This window comes from Dendropsophus ebraccatus, chromosome 5 (genome assembly GCF_027789765.1).
Source record: "Dendropsophus ebraccatus isolate aDenEbr1 chromosome 5, aDenEbr1.pat, whole genome shotgun sequence".
Classification (NCBI taxonomy): Eukaryota; Metazoa; Chordata; class Amphibia; order Anura; family Hylidae; genus Dendropsophus; species Dendropsophus ebraccatus.
The window spans coordinates 44195168-44217739 of NC_091458.1; the positions used below are offsets into that span (position 1 = coordinate 44195168).

Genomic DNA, 22572 nt, shown 5'->3' on the forward strand with positions numbered 1-22572 from the left:
GATGTCAGTATAACCCCACAAGCCTTGAAGATGGTTCATCGAACCACAAAACCAGCATCTTTGCTTGAAATGGACATTTTAATATAAGATGCCTTTCTCTAATAGGATGCATATGTGCCGGTGTCTATCTAGAGAAGCCATAGCCCCATGACAAACTACTGTCCTCCACACATAAACACAAAGGACCCATGAAAGGGCCTACTATTCTGCTGAGGCACATTAAAGTGTCACTGTTGTTTAAATTTTTTTGCAGAAATCAATAGTACAGCGATTTTAAGAAACTTTGTAATTGGGTTTATTAGCCGAAAAATGCATTTTTATCATGAAAAAGCAGTTTGAAACTCTCCCCCCTGTCTTCATGGTTCTTTTATGGAGAGGGAGGGGTTGAGGGAGATGAGGCACCAAAACAGGACAACAAAGAGTTAATTTACAGTTACATCACCAGGCTATCTCCTTTGAAGTGAGCACTGGCCTCTCTGACCTCTGAATACCGGCTTTCACACAGGTTCCGCTGTGTAATCCTTTGTTCTCTGCTCTCTGCTGCCGACTAATCTCCCTCCTCTCCTCTCCATAGGTTACACAGGGCTCGGCTGAGGTAAAACAGTCAATATTTCCTGATAATGAGCAGTGAATGAGAGAGAGGGGGGGGGGACCTGGGGAAAGTCTTTTTGAATGCAGATAATGGCATATTTGCCTAATAAACCCAATTACAAAGGTTTTTTTTTAATCGCCTGGACTATTGATTTCTGCAACAACAACAACAACAACAACAACAAAAATACGACAGTGACACTTTAAAGAGAAACTATTAGCAAGTTAGACAAATCTAACCTGCTGACAGCTCCCTAGTGGGCATGGGGTATGTCTGTTACTTTCATCCTCAGCGCCGTACCCACGCTGTGAGCTGTGAAATCCTGTGCCCGATAAGCCGTTAGGAGCACTGGGGGCGGGGCTACCACCCACAAGCACTGATCTGGCGGAACACCGCGCAGGGGGCGAGGCTACGCCATTGCTTTGGTCGTGGTATGAAGAATCAAGCCCCTGAGTGTCCATCCTGTGACCAGAGCAATGGAATAAAGTTGTCTATATTAGACCTGGTGAGTGCCGCATCCTTTATCTAAGGTGTGATGCTCAGTATCCCCGGAGTGGATATAGCAAAGCCGCAGCTGAACCAATGATTTGTTGTGCTATTAACCAGATGGACTTGTAGAACACTAAATGGGCCCTAGTGAGTAGTGCCGGGATAGTGTTCTGGTAGATTTCTTTCACTGTTGTATGACTGTGGGCACAAAAAAAGGGACTATTACTGTGGGGAGGGCACAAAGAGAGGGGAGCGGAACACATCAGGGGAGAAAAACAGAAAAACTGTAGTCACACAGTTGTAAACCAATGCAAAACTGACATTTGAATATAGCAAATATCAATATTGTCCCAAGGCACAATAACCCATCCTGAGTTAAACAAGTTATACCACGTTTGATCGTTATCACAATCTGGAAAAAAATTTCATGTAAAGAACAGTAAGACAAAGTTAGCAGCAGAGCGGCAGTGATAAATGCCATCTAAAGGGGCTCCATGGAGGAGACAGAGGCCTCTCTATCCCGTCTACCTGACCTTTACATGACAAACTTTCCTGAATGTGATAAGTATCAAACATGGTGGAACTTGTTTAACTCTACTTAGGCACCTACCCCAGATGGGTTATTATGCTCTAGGAGATTAGTGATATTTCCTATGTTTTAATGTTAGTGTTGCATTGGTTTATGACTGTGCGATGAGTATTATAAACCAGTGATTTTCAACCTTTTTTGAGCCGCGGCACACTTTTTATACTTAAAAAATCCCGGGGCACACCACCAACCAAAATGGCACAAAATGACACTAAAACAGTACATACAGTACATATAGTTAATAATATAGATTCTAAATGTAGTTATACTCACTCAGTGTGAAACCTGGGCCTGTTTTCTTCTCCCCCCTGTGCTTCTCTCCTTTGATTCTCTCCACCATACTTCTCCCCCCTGCTTCTCTCCTGTGCTTCTCTCCCCCGTGCTTCTCTCCCCCCGTGCTTCTCTCCCCTGTTTCTCCCCCATCCCCAGGTTTCTCTCCCCCATTGTTTTCTCCTGTTTCTCAGGGGCACCATAGTTTGGGGAAACATCCCCGCGGCACACCCGACCATGTGTCACGGCACACTAGTGTGCCACGGCACACTGGTTGAAAATCACTATATGGTATATGGGGCACTGTGGGGAGCGTGGCTACTATAAGAGGCACTCTGGGGGGATTGGCTACTATATGGGGCACTGTGGAGAGACTGGCTACTATAAGAGGCACAATGGGGGGATTAATTACTATATGAGGCACTATAAGGGGGGACTGGCTACAATATGAGGCACTATAGGGGGGCTGGCTACTATATGAGGCACTGTGGAGGGATTGGCTATAATATGAGGCACTATAGGGGGGGCAGGCTATTATATGAGGCACTATGGGGGGATTGGCTACTATAAAGGACAATATGAGGGGGGACTGGCTATTATATGAGGCATTATAGGGAGGACTGGCTACTATATGAGGCACTATGGGGGCACTGGCTACTATATGATGCACTATAGGGGGGACTGGCTACCATATGAGGCACTATGGGGGCACTGGCTACTATATGAGGCACTATGGGGGGACTGGCTACTATATGAGGCACTATAGGGGGGACTGGCTACTATATGAGGCACTATGGGGGGACTGGCTACTATATGAGGCACTATGGGAGGACTGACTACTATATGAGGCACTATGGGGGACTGGCTACTATCTGAGGCACTATGGGAGGACTGGCTACTATATGAGGCACTATGGGAGGACTGGTTACTATATGAGACACTATGGGGGGACTGGCTACTATAAGAGGCACTATGGGGGGACTGGCAACTATATGAGGCACTATGGAGGGATTGGCTACTATATGGGACACTATGTAGGGATTGGCTACTATATGAGGCACTATGGGGGGATTGGCTACTATATGAGGCACTATAGGTGGGACAGTCTACTATATGATGCACTATAGGGGGGACTGACTCCTATATGAGGCACTATGGGGGGATTGGCTACTATATGAGACACTATGGAGACTGGCTACTATATGGGACACTATGGAGGGATTGGCTACTATATGAGGCACTATGGGGGGATTGGCTACTATATGAGGCACTTTGGGGGATTGGCTACTATATGAGGCACTATGGGGGGATTGGCTACTATATGGGGCACTATGGGGACTGGTTACTATATGAGGCACAATAGGAAATTGGCTACTATATGAGGCACTATGGACGAGACTGGCTACTATATGAGGCACTATGGACGAGACTGGTTACTTTATTAGGCACTATGGAGGGATTGGCTACTATATGAGGCACTATTGGAGGTGATTGGCTACTGTATGGGGCACTTTTGGGCATGGATTCGCTACTATGTGGAGCAGGTCCAGGGGAAGGAGTAGGGTGGCTTCAGAAGTGACTGGGAAGATGGGAGGGGTCGAAAGGTTGGGGGTTTTGGTGCCCCTTTTCCCCCGGACCACACTGAGCTCTGGGTTGAATGTCGGCACCAGCCAGCACCCACAAAACCCTCCTTCCCTGCAAACCCCACTGATCTCCCCAGGACCACCCCTCCTCAGATCTCACCTCACACATCCCCCTCTCTGATCTTGCCAGCAGATGGATCCTCCAGCTGACAGGCTGGAAAGGAGAGCAGAGAGCCAGAAGAGAGGAAGACCAGCTCCATGCCAGGATTAGGTGAGTATTTCAAAAATTTCACTCCAATCCTAACCAATTATTGCTGACAATATAGAAATCAATTGCAGCCAGGGGCTTTTATACAGGCAAATATTGGTCAGGAAAGTTGCTAGAAACCATTCTGCGGTCGATAATCGGCCAGTGTAAAAGTGACAGCGATCAGCCAAGGACTTGCAAAACACCTGATCCGTGGCTGATCGCATCTTTTGATTTGCAGTAAAATTTAACGCTATTGATTGATAGGAAATAGATAGATAGATAGATAGATAGATAGAAGATAGATAGATAGATAGGAGATAGATAGATAGATAGATAGATAGATAGATAGATAGATAGATAGATAGAAGATAGATAGTTAAATACAGTTGGTTCTCTACTATGCACAGAGACGCACCGCCAGGGGCAAAGCTAGGGGTTCAGCCTAGGGGGGGCGAGGGAGTCTCAGTGGGCCCCCAACCAATTATGTTACCTATAGGGAACCTCTATAGATGACAATGCTTTCCGAATAATAAAGGGTATTTTCTACTTCATTATTCATAGTGAACAGGGACTGAGAACAGTGGAAAAGGGGTTATCCAGCATTGAAAAACATAGCTGCCTTTTTCCAGAAACAGCGCTACTCTCCTCTAAAGCTTGGATGTGGTAGTGCAGCTCAGTTCCACTAAAAGAGAATGGAACCAAGTTGTAATACCACAAACAACACAGAGGAAGCTATGGCGCTGTTTCTGTTTTCTAATTAGCCATCCATCCGTTCTTCTATCTCTTTATCTCATATCTATCTGTCTAATATCTATTGGGCAGCATGAGGACTACACCATAGCTGATGGTCAGTGACACCTGAAGGCTATACCCGCAGTACCAATAGAGTAAATGTATAGTACAAATGCCGGGTAATAACAATAAATAGTCCCATGCAGTCTAAGGCACCTATACTAAATAACCTATATACAAAAAAGCCAGACTACTGCAACATATCTAAATGGAATAATGACTTTACTAATTCATAAAAACAATACATGACAATACATTAAATATATAGGAGAAATCAGCCATGATAGTAATGGTGTACAAGGTATAAGAGAGCAGCCTATTTATGCCTCCATGTAGTATTTAGACCCAATTTTAGCCCTCATATAGTTTGCAGGGTTCCTCTATGCTCTCATATAGTAAAAAGGCCACCATCTATACCCTAACATAGTAGATTATCCTCTCTTGTTCCTCCATAGATAGACCCTCCCTGTGCACCCCCATATAGTAATCAGGCCCCTCTGTACCTTCATATTGAAGTTCAGCTTCTCTGTGCACCCATATAGCAGTTAGGCCTTCTGTGCCCCAATATAGTTATTATTTCCCTCTGTTTCTTTGTAGTGGTAGTTAGGGTCCTCTGTGCCCTCATATATAAGTTATACTCCCCTCTGTGCATCTATCTAGTATTTAGACCTCTCTGTACAAGCAACCCCCCCCCCACTCCCCCCAAAAAGGTAGTATCCTTCATGTAGGCATCCCCTCCAGCACCATCTCATGTAGGTAATCCCCCTGGTATGTATTCTCAATGCAGCCACCCCCTTCCACAGCAGTAATCTCCCTGGTAATCCTCCTGGTTGTTAGACACCCCCATCACTGTGAGTAGACTGCACCTCCAGATTAGTTACCCCCTTTTCAGTTAGCCAGCACATTCCATCCCCCATCCCCCATAGATGACATCCTTCCCAGGAGTTAGCCCCACCCACCCCGATAGGTCTCCTCCTTTATAACTAAGGGGAAAAAAGCCATACTTACCTGCTGTGCGGTTGCAGTACTTTAGTCTTCTGATGTCAATTCCCCCCTGCTCTGTGAGCGCACGAGTGACATCACCCATGTCCCTCAGCTCTAAGGGAGGGAACAGCCTCTTGTGGTCACAACATTCATTGGCAGGGTGGAGAGCCAATGCTCTCCTCACCTTGTCCATCACCCTGCTGCATTCAACTGTATGTTCTCCTATCATACAAGCGCATACAGCTAAATGGTCAGAAACAACATTCGGTAGCCATTTGGGCCCCCCAGGAACACTGGTTGCTGGCCAGGGCTATCTACAGCCAATAGACATTTGTTAAGTCTGTCCGCAAAAGCAATAGCTTTTGCAGACAGCATTAACTGGCAAAATCTTCAGTGGGCCCCCTGCCTGTGTGGGCCCGGGAGCGTCCGCCCCCTCCGCCCCCACCAAATTACGCTACTGCGCACCGCCCTATAGCCCCCATGGTTGATCGGTGAGGAGTACCCTTAGGACTTTGTTCTGGAGGAGCTCGTACACTGACTCAGTGGATTGGCTCCGGTTCCGGAGCTGATTCCTGTACCCCATGCTAATTGGTGTGCTTTAGTAGTGGCGATCTCATGATACTAATATATAAGCATATTCACATTAGCACAATGAAGCATTTTTCCCTTTACTATGAACCGACTGAAATAGAGTTCCACCCACGTTACACACGCGGGGCGTGTACACTTCCAAGATTGGTCCGCATAAAGAATGGGCGTGCACTCTGGTTGCTCCGCATCGAGACATCATGCGTTCCAGGAGAAGTATCACTGCGCATGCCCTAGTGCGTTCCACGAGGATGTGCGGTCCAAGTTGGCGTGCGTTCAACAGCTGACAGCTTCCACCATGGTCTCTCGCCGGTGGTCATGTTTAACAGTTGGTTTCATGAACATACTGACGATGCTTAGTGAGTTACACCCAGCAGCTCTGGATTAGTAATTCACCCTCATTTATGTAAATTTATGTATATAGTATTTCCACACAATTTTTTAATGATCACTTCTTTATTATTGCATACATGTTGGATTTTGGATGTATCTAACCTTATCACTGGAATTTTTCCTGTATTTGTACACTGTTTTTTCACTATGATTGATTTGTAATTGTATTTGATTCTGATTAGAGATGAGCGAACCGGGTTCAGGTTCGAGTCGATCCGAACCCGAACGTTCGGCATTTGATTAGCTGGGGCTGTCTGGAAAACATGGATACAGCCAATGACTATATCCATGATTTCCAGATAGCCTTAGGGCTTTATCCAAGTTCTGCAGCCACCGCTAATCCAATGCTGAAAGTTCAGGTTCAGATCGACTCGAGCATGCTCCAGGTTCGCTCATCTCTAATAGATATAGATAGTAGATAGATAGATAGATAGATAGAGTCACTATGAAAAATGTAGCAGAATATACCCTTTATTATTTAGACAACATTGTCGTCTGCTGAGGTTCCCTATGGGTAACCTAATCAGTTGGGGGCCCACTCAGACTCACTCACCCCCCCTAGGCTGAACCCCTAGCTACGCCCCTGGTATAATGGTTATTATTCTGGTGTTCTCCCCTGATGAACTATGTCATACTGGATTAGGAAGCACATTGGGAGAAGGAGAGACTTTCTATGGGAATCCCCATAGAAAACCTCTCCTGCTCTGGACAGTTCCTGTCTCGGCCAGAGATGTCAGCAGAGAGCACTGTGTCAGACTGAAAATAAAACATTTCCTGCAGGACATACAGCATCTAATAAGTATGGGAAAACTTAAGCCTTTTTAATAGAAGTAAATTACAAATCTATATAACTTTCTGACACCAGTTGATTTAAAAGAAAAAGATTTTCACTGGACAACCCCTTTAACAAGGACTACTAGGGTAATAAGGTGTTTTCTATGATTATAATAATAAAGACACAGTCCTGATACGCTGAGGTGGATCGACGTGGCACCAAAGGGCCCAGCTGGAGAAGAAAAACAGAAGGCAGTAGCAATGACTGGACATTTTTTTCAATGAAAAATATAAAAAAACAAAAATCCCATAAAAGTTAATAAAGCATTACTTGGGGCCCATGAAAAACAATGAGCCATTTATGTAATGCATGAATGTGGCAGGTCCTCCCAAAAATTAGGGACAGAGAAAAAGAGCAGCTGTGTGTAGGCGCTATCTCTGCTCCTGTTCAAGTCTTGCATGGAGGATTAATTTTATTAAAGCAGTTGTCTCCCAGAGGCAACCATTCTATGCATTTCTATGCAGCAGCAACCCACCTCTAAGACGTCCTCATGCCCAAGTGGTGAAAAGGCCTAATGTTGCCTCTAATGGTGAAACCTTTTTAACTATGAACGACCTGTTACGATGTTTAAATGTATTTTTAACCAGGCAACTCCCTTAAAAAAAAATCGGAAAAAGCGCCAGCAGTTCATACACAATATCAGTTATTGCCATGTCTACATCTGCCCTCCTACAAGCAGGTGTGTTCAGGTGCCAGATATCTGCATATAACCTGCTTTCTTGGCACAGTTAAAATAATACCACCGCTGCAAGAGAAAAGATTATTACAGGACTAACTAACAAGCAATCCACAGAGAGCCGTCACAGCGTCATTATACTCAGCACCATGGTAGGTGTTACACTCATTCAATGCATCTATCTATCTATCTATCTATCTATCTATCTATCTATCTATCTATCTATCTATCTATCTCAGTGTATAATATAAAATAAATCAGATTTTTATATCACATCTTTTTTAACCATTTAGCGTAACTTTGTCATTAGTACATTCTTTTATTTCTTATAGTACGGATTCATTAATACCTGTTTAAAATCACTTGTGATAGAGAAATTTGGGGAGAACACCTGGCAAGAATTAAAGTAAGTGTTCTACCTTATCTTATATATCAATCGCATTATATATATATATATATATATATATATGTACAGTATATATGTATATATTAATGGCTGGTGTGTATTGAAGGCTGAGCTACAATTTGTTGTGGATGATGTATGTTTTGTATGTGCATGTGGTAATCCGAGGTTTCATTATGCTCTATCTTTTATCTGTCTATGTAACATATATAATATGCGTGTAGTCCTTCCTGAAGTACTACATGATCTCCTCCTGCACATCGGGCGGTGACTACAGGGTGTTGTATCTACTTTGCAGGAGCCTTGCGGGGGTCCAGGATACATTTATGACTTATGAAGTTTATGACGATGTTGTTACTCTCAGAATGGTCAAAGAAGCTTGCGGGATGCTTAGTAAGTGAGAACCGTGTGATCCTTCCTCCAACCACCAGACAATAAGATTAACATCACAGTTACATTTAAAGCATTTTAAATTGCATTGATTACATGACATCCGTGTACATCCGTGAAAAACACGGATCTCATTGATTTCTATGGGGAATCCATTCTGTGCTCCCGTTCTAAGTTATGACATGTCCTATTTTTAAATAGAATGGATTGGAGATCTGTGAAAATACTGAACATGTGAATAGCCCAATACAAAGCAATGGGATATAAATTTGTCCCTGGGCACGGACAACTTCATGTAACATGTGAATGCAGCTTGAAAGTTTTACTGAAACAACAAGCCGTCATCTATCTGTATCCATATCAGTGAATAACCTGTGAGCATACAAAATCTCATCTGCTACACAACATACTCTGCAGGCGATATGGAGCTCTGTATGAGAGAAAAACAAAGCTCTGTCTACTATAAGGGTACAAACCCACTTGCCGGATCTGCAGCGAGTCTCGCTGCAGATCCCGGCTCTATACTTTCAATAGCAGAGAAACTCGCAGCAGGGATGTACATTCCTGCTGCGATTTTGTCTGCAGCACGTCCCATTAACCCCCCAGCCACCGGAGATTATACATTACCGGGTCCCAGCTCCTGCTTGCTTCGGGGCAGGAGCGGGGACCCGGTAATGTATAGCCTGGCCGCCCCCTGCTGCCCCGATCGCATCCTCAGCAGTACTGATCGCCCCCCGCAGCCCCCGGCCGCACGATATCCCTTAGCCCCCGCCGCACGATCCCCCGCAGCCCCCGGCTGCACGATATCCCCCAGCCCCCGGCCGCACAATATCCCGCAGCCCCCGGCCGCACGATCCCCCGCAGCCCTTGGACGCAAGATCGACCCCCCCGCAGCACTGATCGCTCCCCTGCAGCTCCGATCGTGCGGCCGGGGGGGGAGGTGCGATCGTGGGGCCGGGGCTGGGGGATATCGTGCGGCTGGGGGCTGCGGGGGGCGATCAGTACTGCTGAGGATGCGATCGGGGCAGCAGGGGGGCGGCCAGGCTATACATTACCGGGTCCCCGCTCCTGCCCCGAAGCAAGCAGGAGCGGGGACCCGGTAATGTATAATCACCGGCGGCTGGGGGGTTAATGGGACGGGCTGCAGACAAAATCGCAGCAGGGATGTACATCCCTGCTGCGAGTTTCTCTGCTATTGAAAGTATAGAGCCGGGATCTGCAGCAAGTCTCGCTGCAAAAACGCAGCGAGAGGACTCGCTGCAGATCCGGCAAGTGGGTTTGTACCCTAAGGAGATATTAGGAACTTAGCACAGATTCTATGTTTCAATGTTGTTTTAGTACAGAATCTTAATCTTGTTTATATGTATATATATATATATATATATATATATATATATATATATATATACTACCATTCAAAAGTTTGGAGTCACATTGAAATGTCCTTATTTCTGAAGGAAAAGCACTGTACTTTTCAATGAAGATAACTTTAAACTAGTCCTAACTTTAAAGAAATACACTCTATACATTGCTAATGTGGTAAATGATTATTCTAGCTGCAAATGGCTGGTTTTTGGTGCAATATCTACATAGGTGTATAGAGGCCCATTTCCAGCAACTATCACTCCAGTGTTCTAATGGTACAATGTGTTTGCTCATTGGCTCAGAAGGCTAATTGATGATTAGAAAACCCTTGTGGGGTCAATTAAACGCTCAAAATGGCCAGAAAAAGAGAACTTTCATCTGAAACTCGACAGTCTATTCTTGTTCTTAGAAATGAAGGCTATTCCATGTGAGAAATTGCTAAGAAATTGAAGATTTCCTACAACGGTGTGTACTACTCCCTTCAGAGGAAAGCACAAACAGGCTCTAACCAGAGTAGAAAAAGAAGTGGGAGGCCGCGTTGCACAACTAAGCAAGAAGATAAGCACATTAGAGTCTCTAGTTTGAGAAACAGACGCCTCACAGGTCCCCAACTGGCATCTTCATTAAATAGTACCCGCAAAACACCAGTGTCAACATCTACAGTGAAGAGGCGGCTGTGGGATTTTGGGGCAGAACTTCAGGGCAGAGTGGCAAAGAAAAAGCCAAATCTGAGACTGGCCAATAAAAGAAAAAGATTAAGATGGGCAAAAGAACACAGACATTGGACAGAGGAAGACTGGAAAAAAGTGTTGTGGACGGATGAATCCAAGTTTGAGGTGTTTGGATGACAAAGAAGAACGTTTTTGAGACGCAGAACAAATGAAAAGATGCTGGAAGAATGCCTGGCGCCATCTGTTAAGCATGGTGGAGGTAATGTGATGGTTTCGGGTTGCTTTGGTGCTGGTAAGGTGGGAGATTTGTACAGGGTAAAAGGGATTCTGAATAAGGAAGGCTATCACTCAATTTTGCAACGCCATGCCATACCCAGTGGACAGCGCTTGATTGGAGCCAATTTCATCCTACAACAGGACAATGACCCTAAACACACCTCCAAATTGTGCAAGAACTATTTACAGCAGAAGCAGCAGCTGGTATTCTATCATAGGTAATGGAGTGGCCAGCGCAGTCACCAGATCTGAACCCCATTGAGCTGTTGTGGGAGCAGCTTGACCGTATGGTACGCCAGAAGTGCCCATCCAACCAATCCAACTTGTGGGAGCTGCTTCTAGAAGCGTGGGGTGCAATTTCTCCAGCTTACCCCCAACAGATTAATAGCTAGAATGCCAAAGGTGTGCAATGCTGGAATTGCTGCAAAAGGTGGATTCTTTGACGAAGGAAAAGTTTGATGTAAAAACAATGTTATTTCAAATACAAATCATTATTTCTAACCTTGTCAATGTCTTGACTCTATTTTCTATTCATTTCCTAACGTATGGTGGTGAAGAAGTGTGACTTTTCATGGAAAACACAAAATTGTTTGGGTCACCCCAAACTTTTGAACGGTAGTGTGTGTGTATATTATATATATATTAGTCTAAAATCAGCACAATGTGACAAAAGCCATTGGCCAAGCGAACATTGAAGATGACTGTACTCCTCTTCTATGTGCCCTTCCCAGGTGTGTACATGTAATGCCATTATTTGGTTTACAGATGTATCTCAAGAAGAAGTCCTGAAGCTATTTGGAGCTTATTTCTTCTCGTTCTGTAAGCAGTCTGGATATGATCGAATGTTAAGAACTTTGGGAGGGAATCTAACCGAGTTTATTGAGAATCTAGATGCTCTTCATAGCTTTCTGACACTTTCTTATAAGGTAATTTCTTTTTTCTATGCTAAATTATAGTGTTGTATATGTTGTTTGAACTTTTTCAAATTGTTTAATTACTGCAAAGTATAACACTGTATCAGTTATATGTTACAGGGAATGCATTATGGGTTATGCTGTTATTTTTACCTAACCCTGGTCCCCTGCAGCTCTTGTTCACCTCCATCTGGTCCCACGTTCTTCTCTCTTTCTCCTGCTGCCAAGACATGTGCTCAGGAACAGGACCTGGTGGCTCAGCCAATTACTGGCCTCACTGGTCTTGACCAGTGATAGTCAGGTCCTGGAAACAAGAAGGGAGAAGATTGGGGGACCAGATTTCCCCCCTGCCCAAGCAGCATATTATTTTTTACACACATGCGAGAATACCCCTTTAAGTCATTGAACAAGTTTAAGAGGAGTCTAATTAAAGGCTATGGACACCTTTAAAAGTAATTTTTTTTTTTTTTTACTATGTACTTATGGTGCAAAAAATACTTTCTTCATAGGGCTGTATTAAACATTTTGCTTAGTTTCACTTCTACACCTTGCTGTGTGAGCTGTTTCTCCTCTACTCCTGTACACAGCCCACGATTCTCCCTTGCAAACTGCCTTCTGTGTTCTCCTCTCTTTCCAGCCCATGTGAGCTGTCCTCCAAGGATTTTTTCCCTCCTGTCCACTAAGCTGTTGTGTAACCCCTGTCATGTAGAAATTATTAAATATATTTCAGAATATATCCATATACCTTATTGTCTACAGGAAATGAATGCGCCTTCCTTTCGAGTAGAAAAGACAAGTGATGAGACCATGCTCCTTCATTACTACTCAGACAGAAGAGGTTTATGTCACATAGTCCCAGGTAGGATATCTGATATCTTATTTAAAGATGGCACTAATATGCTTCCAATAGCATCTTTCTTACATCCCCAAATGCACCTTATTAGACTGGAACATAAAATCATAATATATATGATAACAATATGATTTCCTATTTACTCTCTATAGGACTTCTGAGGACGGCCAAGTAAAGTGCCCGGCTATCCTCAGAAGGCCCATAAAGAAAAATAGATTGGATACTGAGCATGTGCGCTGCTCCATTCACTGGGGGGACAACAGACCCCTGTTCTTGCGATTATGGGGGACCCGCTTAATTACCTAGTTATGCCCTAAGCATAGGAAATGTGATAAATTATAATTGTGGGATAATCTTTTAAAATAGCAGATTATTATTCTCTTTTATTAATCATTTACTTGGAATTACAGGAATCATAGAAGCTGTGGCGAAAGATTTCTTCAATAGTGATGTAACCATGCAAATTATTTATCAATCTGAGGAGAAGGAACGCACTGGAAAGAAAGAACATGTCATATTTGAAGTTCTCCAGAAGGTGGAGAGCCAAAAAAGAAGCATTAAACCAAAGGAGAATTTGGAAAGTAAACTCCACCGAGATCAGAATCAGGTAGAGCCTGTGCAAAGTCATACAAGAGTTACGTAAAGAATAACATAGTATACAAGAGGCATAGGGTTCAGCATATTCACTGCTATGGACTTGCAGGCAGGATAGGCTGAATAGATTAACATAAGGGACTTAAAGCGAATGTACCATAACATGCTGGTCTCCTTACCAATACTCAGAAATGGCTTTTTACTTGCTCCTTATTCTGTGGCTCAATGGCAATTTCAGTGTCTCATGACCAAAAATTTCCATGTGACCGTCTGTAGATCATTATGCATCATACATAATGTAAGGTCGCAATTGAGCAACTGTAATTGAGGTCACAACCCACAAGTGTCCGCAACCGTTACCTGACAGCCCTAAGAAAATCTCTGCTCTATTGGCCTTAAAGGGGTTGTCCAGTGAAAAGCTTTTTCTTTCAAATCAACTGGTGTCAGAAAGGTATATAGATTTGTAATTTACTTCTATTAAAAAATCTCAAGTCTTCCCATACTTATGAGCTGCTGTATGTCATGCAGGAAATGTTCTTTTCTCAGTCTGACACAGTGCTCTCTGCTGACATCTCTGGATGAGACAGGAACTGTCCAGAGCAGGAGAGGTTTTCTATGGGAATTTATAGAAAACCGAGACAGCGTTCCTGTCTTGGCCAGAGATGTCAGCAGAGAGCACTGTGTCAGACTGAAAATAAAACACTTCCTGCAGGACATACAGCAGCTAATAAGTATGGGAAGACTTGAGATTTTTAATAGAAGTAAATTACAGATCTATATAACTTTCTGATATCAGTTGATTTGAAAGAAAAAGCTTTTCGCTTGACAACCCCTTTAAGGCCAATAGAGCAGAGATTTTCTTAGGGCTGTCAGGTAACGGTTGCGGACACTTGTGGGTTGTGACCTCAATTACAGTTGCTCAATTGCAACCTTACATTATGTATGATGCATAATGATCTACAGACGGTCACATGGAAATTTTTGGTCATGAGACACTGAAATTGCCATTGAGCCACAGAATAAGGAGCAAGTAAAAAGCCATTTCTGAGTATTGGTGACGAGACCAGAGTGGTGGAATAGACTTGGTGTCATGATGCAGATAGTTAGTATAGGCTTTTTTTTCTGCTATTCCATTTTTAACCTTTTAGTTTTTTGTGTTATTATTACAGAATAATGAAGAAGTAAAGCAATCACATGGTATAAATAATGTTCTGGTAAAGAAATCTCACTGGGACATCATCAGGAACGTTGTTATGTTTGGAAAGGGTGAGCGAACTGGTCTCAACATGTGTAAATGTGGCCATACATGTTCAATAACCGACTGCTGAATGATTGTCCGACCCCTCGTCCTCTCTATACAGATTAAGGGTCAGCACAGCAGAGCATTCCTGTGTTCGCTATGGGGAGGGGTAAGTCGCAGCCAGAGAGCTCTGACTGCGGCTTATTTCTCCCAGAACAAAGAGGTCAGGCAATGATTTTCCCTCACATCTGTCCACCATCAACATCTGTCGGGAGTCATTTGGAGGAACGCTATACAGCTCAGATTGACAGCTAAACCTGCCCGCCTTATACCTTAACACATAGTGATCTGTGGCACAGATAAGGGAAGGGGCTGGTGGCAGTGTCAGCAAGTGATTCTACCTTAGCTAGGGTATTTAGATACATGCAGCTGAAACCTTGCCCTGGGTATAGGAAAGCTATATCACGGCTTTATCAGAGGCCCTAATGGAGAAGCAATTCTATCAATGGTGCTGTTACTTACTGGCACTTATGGAAGCCTAAAGGCCCATCTGCCACAAGAAGACACCAGCGTTTTATATGCCATGTTTATACCAGTCACAGATATTGCACTAGGGTCAAGAAGCATCAGGATACACCTCTTACCTCATGTATAACAACCAGCATTTCCTATATACAGAGGAGTTTTTTCTCTCTCTCCATTTTTGCAAGTAAAAGTAATGGTGGCTATGACTACAAAGATGCTGTATAATGTATCATCTGCCTCCCAGGAAGTTTGCTCAGTACCTTTCGGCCAGTTTATCCCGGCAGACTGTGGATGGATGAGAAGGCTTTCTGCAATGAGTTCCCCTTCCATATTGTGTTTGACAAACAAGTAAGGAACATACTGGAACATGGCATAATATATGTTTTAGCTGTTTTATAATGTTTTTGGATGGTCTCCATCTTTATGTTGTGGCCATTTAGGAAACTGAATCGTAATTTTATTGAGTAAATAAGTAGTGCGATACCATTTTTTTTTTTCTATTTTTCCTTTGACCAGTTGAAAGTGAAGCAGGCCGGAGTGAACATCCAGAAATATGTCCCAGGAATCCAAACTATGGACATCAGATTAAATGACTATTTCACCATTGTCCATCCTCAAGTTACTTTCACCATTTCTAACATTCAGAAGTTCACTAATAGTCAGTTTGTGCTGAAGACAAAGCGAGAGATGATGCCGGAGTCCTGGAAGAAGCATCCAATGCTGAAGCTCAGAGGTGACCCCTCAGTTTAGTATCTTTCTCTATGTGTATATAGATGTCTGCTGTACTCCATGCAGAAACAAGAGGCAAATATTATATACTTCACAACAGATCTAGGGTGTTGACCCTCTGATAGACTTGGATGAGTCTTGGATTGAGACAGAGATACTTGTTTATTGCTGTTTTTCTGAAGTCTGGTTTCATCTTTATTCATTTGGGCTAATCTATCCCTAAGTATACCAGTCTATCAGAGGGTCAACACCCTAGATCTGTTGTGAAGTCCCTTTTTCATATGTGTAGAACACATTTTTTAATACATTTTTTACTTTTAATGCATATCTAATAAAAGTTAGATTTTATACGTGATTCTGGGAAATTAAATATAATTTACACGTAATTGGACCGTGGTTATTGCACGCCCATGCGAGGTGGTGCATCTGTGATTTCAAACACTGTTTTGGTCAGCCAATATGAATCATGGCAGACCACAATTTTAGCATTAGTCTGCTGTTGGCCATAATTTACGAACAATGGTTAGCCGAAAGGGCAAGGATCAGCCATTTTGGCTGCAGATGGCCAGCCTTAGGGGCCTATTCCACGGAGCGATAATCAGGCAAATCGTCCTGATTTGGCTGATTATCGCTCCGTGGAATAGAGACAACGATCAGCCGATGATCGTGCCATCGGCTGATCGTTCACTTAGGTTCAGACCTAAAATCATCAGTCGCCACCCGCTCATCGCTACGTGGAATAGCGGTGCGCATCAGACGACCGACGATTTCAAAACATCATACACTATCTATCCAGGCTTCAGGTCGTCTCCTGGTCCCGTGCCGCAGCAGCTTCGGAGCGGCCTGTCTGAGCTGACAGACCACTCAGCCAATCACTGGCCGGGACCGCCGCGGCCAGTGATTGGCTGATCGGTCTGTCGGTTCAGAGAGACCGCTCCGAAGCTGCTGCGGCACGGGACCGGGAGAAGGAGGAGACCTGCGCCTGGACAGGTAATGTATGAAACAAGGGCTGCAAGGACATGGGTAACGATGTCCTTGTAGCCCTCGCTAAACAATTGACGGGCCATGGAATAGGCCCAGTAAACGAGCGCCAATCTAGCAGATCGGTGCTTGTTTACATTGTTGGTCGGGCCCCTATCGGTCCATGGAAAAGGACCTTTAGACTCTATTCAAACTCCCCAGAGGTGGGATCCAAATTTGTCTATCCACATTTAGGCTACGTATATCCACAATATACTACGTATATTTCAGTCAGTATTGTGGTCCTCATATTGCAACCAAAACCAGGAGTGGATTAAAAACACAGAAAGGCTCTGTCCACACAATGTTGAAATTGGGTGGATGGCCGCCATATAACAGTAAATAACGGCCATTATTTCAATATAACAGCCGGTTTTAAAATAACAGCAAATATTTGCCATTAAATGGCGTCCATCCACTCAATTTCAACATTGTGTGAACAGATCCTTTCTGTGTTTTTAATCCACTCCTGGTTTTGGTTGTAATATGAGGACCACAATACTGACTGAAATATACGTAGTGTGAACCCAGCCTATGGCTATGTTCCCACACACAGTATTTTTGGTCAGTATTTTGCAACGAAAACCAGGAGTGGATTGACAACACAAAAAGGCTATGTTCATCATTGAGTGGATGGCCACCATTTACTGATAAATAATTGCAGTTATTTAAGAAAAAAACGGCCGCTATTTGCCATTAAATGGCGGTAATCCACTCAATTTCAGTGTGTGTACATAGCCTTTCTGTGTTGTTAATCCACTCCTGGTTTTCGTTGCAAAATAGTGACCAAAAATACTATGCCTTTTGGTGTCTACTCTCGAGATGCCATAAATGTCCAAGATTGGAACACCCCAATTACTTCTACATCCCTTTCTTACAGCTACCAAGCACCCTGTGATTACCATGTATTTTTATCTACTAAATATTTTTACAGGATACATGATATGGATGGATTCCATACAATGCATGATCTACATGTGTTCCCCAAAGCTGCGCAGTCTGCAGGAATTAGAAGAGAGGGGCATGCATATATCTGATATAGCCAAACACGATGTTACAAGAGACCTGATTCTTCTAAACCATCAAAGACTGGCTGAGATCGAACTATCCAACCAGCTGGAGCGAAAGAAGGAAGAGCTGCGTATACTGTCTAAAAACCTGGAGATTGAGAAGAAAAAAACAGAGGCATTGTTGTACGCTATGCTCCCTCAACATGTGGCCAATCAGCTAAAGGAAGGCAAAAAGGTCCAAGCAGGTAGATCTTTCATACTATGAAACCTACTGTGGACATATTCTAAACTATGTAAAAGGTAGAGGCCAATGCATTCTGGGCCATACCCAACGTCTAGCATGAAACCATATAGTGTTCTTCATAGTTTGCTTTTTTGAGAGGTAGGTGAACTAGGGATTTGTAGTAGTTTAATATTACACTGGGATTACAAGCTTCTAGCTCCCTTTTATGCATCCTACATTTTTATTTGCTTTTGCAGCTGATGCTCAACATTGGTTACTATTGTGTGGCTCACTTATAACTAGTATTGAGCCAACCTGCTGAACTGTTTGGGTTCGGCAACATTCTCTGAACCATAACACTTGGCATTTGACTCCCAGCATCTGGGATGCCACCCTAGGGCTGCCAGGAAAACATGGATAGTGCTGAGCGGACTTGCTAAACAGTTTCGGTTTGGCAATGTTCTCTGAATCTCACATTTATAGCATATGCAGTAACAATATACCCCTTATGCAGACTCACAGATTGCTTGTTTGCTTACAGGAGAGTTTCAGACGTGTACAATACTGTTCAGTGATGTAGTGACATTCACTAACATATGTTCTGCTTGTGAGCCCATCCAAATAGTCAACATGCTCAATGCAATGTATTCAAGATTTGATCGTCTGACAAGTGTGCACGATGTCTACAAGGTAAAGGCACAATTCTTTATGTCTTGCTGATGTATAGTTGGAGTAGGGTTATTATAGGGATACATGGGGTGTTTACGTCTGTAAAGCTCTGATTTCATGGAGGTAAATCTTTTTTTTGTGTTACATTCTGAAAAAAAAATCATGGCATACCCCATCACATGCTGCACGTAAAGATGTATTCACCACAAGAACCACTGATGATAGCTCTATACATACAGGACACAACCAGGCCTGCAGCATGCAGAAGCCATATGGCTATATACGAGGGTGCTGTATAGCCTCGTATAGCCCCCATTTTTTATACCAAGACAAATGATTTATTCTTACATCTCATCTCCTCTAGGTTGAGACTATTGGTGATGCTTACATGGTGGTCGGAGGAGTACCAGTTCCTGTGGAAACCCATGTGCAAAGAGTGGCAAACTTTGCTTTGGGCATGAGAATGGCAGCAAAGGAAGTCATTAATCCTATAACTGGAGACCCTATTCAGGTAACAGATGTCAAAATGACCCTGTACCCTTCATTTACCATAGTTATGATCTTATCACAATATTCATAATATTCATAAATGACTTTCCTATTTAGATCAGAGTTGGTATTCACACTGGGCCTGTGTTGGCTGGAGTTGTCGGAGATAAGATGCCGCGGTACTGCTTGTTTGGAGACACTGTGAATACAGCGTCTAGGATGGAAAGTCATGGGGTTCCAGATAAAATTCACCTGAGCCCAACAAGTTTCAAGTAAGAATGATAAAGTGTTTAGGAATAATTTGTCAAAAATATTATTTCTGTACCTAAGTTATAACCAAATTACATTACTCTTTACTGGACATAACTCTCATTACTTCCGCATTGTTCAGGGACATTATTTCTGTAGATAATTTTGCAATATGAATAGAATTTGCACAAGTATTATCGCTGACATAAGTTCACACTTTTGCAGCGCCCTGAAACATCAAGACTTTGAAATAGTGGAAAGAGGAGTGATTGAAGTAAAAGGGAAAGGTAAAATGAAGACGTATTTTTTGTTAAAGAATCTGCACTTATCGGAAGAGGACATTATGGGAAGGCAAAATAATCAAGACCACGAAGCAATCCTAACAGGTATGGGGATAATTTTATACAGACATTAAATTAAATACATTAAATACAGACATTTGATAAATGCATTATGGTAGCCCCAAATACCATGGACTACAATAGCTGCAGCATCTAAGTAGTTAAATGGTCTGGATCAGTTATCTCCAAAACCGAAGGATGTAGTAAGCAGCTGGCACCCAGTATGTATGGGTCAGCTCAGGAGCCCACCCCATACTTATGTATTCAGATGGTAGAGTAGACTAGGGAGTAAATTAGGAGCAAAAAATATGACTGTAGGTCACAGATTAGAATCATTTTTTTCCCTATAATTGTTTTTGAGCAGAATACACAAATTCCATATAATGATAATGTAATTCATTTCTTGCAGACTCCAATGAATTAGAACATTCTGAAGCTTATTGTGAAACTGGATCAGCTGAAAAAGAGGAAACAGAGGAGAAAAGTGGTCACGTGCCTAAGACTGGGCCTATGTCCAAGACATGTCGCCTGCTGTAGATTGCCCAATAAACTTTACAAGCAACATGTCCAAAAGACTGAGCAGCGTGAATAAAATCATACACACAACCATACAATGTCAGTAGGAGTTGAGATCTTAGTGACTTTCCCAAAGGCCTAAGTGTGCATCGAAACATATTTAAAGGTCAACTTCTTGAGCCAAAACCAAGAGTGGGTCCAAAAAAAGTATAAATTCCATTTTAATTTTTTTTTTAATTCCGATTTTAATTTACAAATACGGATGCAAATACTGCCATGTAAAACCAGCCTTAGGGTGGGTTCACACTACGGAATTCCGTCGGCTGTCCACGCGCCTTTCCGCCGGCTCCATAGACACCATTCTATGGGCCGGCGTATTCCGCTATCCGCCAAAAGAGACATGTCACTTCTTTCTGCGGATAGCGGAATACGCCGGCCCATAGAATGGTGTCTATGAAGCCAGCGGAAAGGCGCGCTGACATACTGCGGAATTCCGCGTACATTATCCGCGAGAATTCCTCAGTATGAACCCACAGTTAGGAGTTCTTTGCACACAGCATTTTGCACACAGTGTCTGCAGCTCTTAGCAGCAGTGTTGGGTGAACTTGTTGAAAATTTAGGTTCGGCAATGTTCATCTGAACCTGAACGCTTGGCATTGGACTCCTGGCATCTAGAGTTGAATGCCGTCCTATTGCTGTTTTCCAGAACTTCTTAGGGAGGCATCCAAAAGGAATCAAATGAGCGTTTGGGTTCGGACAAGTTTTTATTTATTTATATATATATATATATAAACATCCATAAAAAGGACAGAAAGCCGAGGAAATGGCAGCTGAATACAATGCTGGTTCTCCAAGTAATGTGTCCAAATGCACACTTAGATTGAAGAAAAGCTTCAGGTCTTCTAAGGCTCCATGCACACGTAGAAAAAGCGGCGGAATTCCATGGCAGAATTCTCAACCACGGAATGTCACCAGCCTCCTCTCTCTGCGCCTCTCCGTGCTGAAGAATGAACAGTCCCATAGACTGTCATTATGACAAGGAGAATGGCAGCATCCCGCTGCAGAATTGCGCCATTTTTGCTCCATGTGCACGGAGCCTTAGTGATGCAAAGTGATATCACAGAGCAGAGGAGGGCAGCACCAGAATGATGTTCTCACCTGTCATGTCCTGGGGCTGGTGTGAGAGCCTGACAGGATCTCATTAATCCTACAAAAGAGGGATAGAGAACCTTTGGCCCTCCAGCTGTTGCAAAACCCATCAACTCCCATCATGGGATAAAGTAAAACAGGCTGTTCAGAGCATATCAGGCACCCATGTAATATACAGTGCAATGGGTCATTATTCTCACATAAAGGTATTGCTAATTTTGAAGGGAATGCAACATCTAGATTTTTACTGATTGAGTCAAGATACTGGAACATTTTGTTTCTATTTTCTGATTTTAATTTTATTTGTAGTACATTATTATGGGACTTCCGTCTTGCCCAAGATTTTTTTTAGCAGCATTTAGTGACATACTTTACAGCGAGTCTCAAGGACATAGAGGCAATAAACATCATCACCAGACCCTATTCTTTATATGGGACACACAGGAGAGAGGGGCTGAACTGTAAGCAATAGCTATTGTGTGCACCTCTATTGTCTATACACTGGTGTCACCTGTCACTGTGCTCCTACCTGGGAAATTATCTGTACTGAAAAGAGAGTCTCATCTTAAAGGTCTCCATACACCTTAGGGGGCCGTTACACAGACAGATTTCTGAAGCCAAAGCCAGACTATACACAGAGAACAGGTCATAAAGGAAAGACTGAAATTTCTGCTACTTTCAAATCCATTCCTGGCTTTGGCTTTAAAAAATATGTCAGGTAAATCTGTCTGTGTAAAAGGACCCCTAGAGACAGAATCTCTCTTGTAGTTCAAATATGTGTATATTGATGTATTTATTTTCATGTTACCCTCAGACGCTGAGTAGCACCGCCCACATGACTACTTAGCCCAGAGTGAGCAGAGTTTTACATGACTAAATAACAAGTTATCCTAGAACTTTCCCCA

At 43.1% G+C, this 22572-nt stretch overlaps 1 protein-coding gene across 1 annotated transcript; it reads left to right on the forward strand.

Moving 5' to 3' along the window:
- Positions 1–1025: 1025 nt before the first annotated feature.
- Positions 1026–20539, forward strand: LOC138794143 (guanylate cyclase soluble subunit beta-2-like). Its single transcript, XM_069972911.1, has 15 exons — positions 1026–1097; positions 8374–8447; positions 8743–8837; positions 11912–12072; positions 12820–12919; positions 13324–13529; positions 14677–14773; positions 15517–15620; positions 15789–16005; positions 17956–18276; positions 18796–18944; positions 19288–19434; positions 19530–19684; positions 19887–20047; positions 20412–20539. The coding sequence occupies exons 1-15, from the start codon at positions 1026–1028 to the stop codon at positions 20537–20539; spliced, it is 2187 nt and encodes a 728-aa protein (XP_069829012.1).
- Positions 20540–22572: the final 2033 nt, after the last annotated feature.

Coding starts and splice junctions, on each gene's coding strand:
- LOC138794143 (XM_069972911.1), top strand. CDS start 1,026: ATGAAGAATCAAGCCCCTGAGTGTCCATCCTGTGACCAGAGCAATGGA. Junction 14,774..15,516: donor CGTTGTTATGTTTGGAAAGG/GTGAGCGAACTG, acceptor TCTGCCTCCCAG/GAAGTTTGCTCAGTACCTTT. Junction 19,685..19,886: donor CTGAGCCCAACAAGTTTCAA/GTAAGAATGATA, acceptor ACACTTTTGCAG/CGCCCTGAAACATCAAGACT.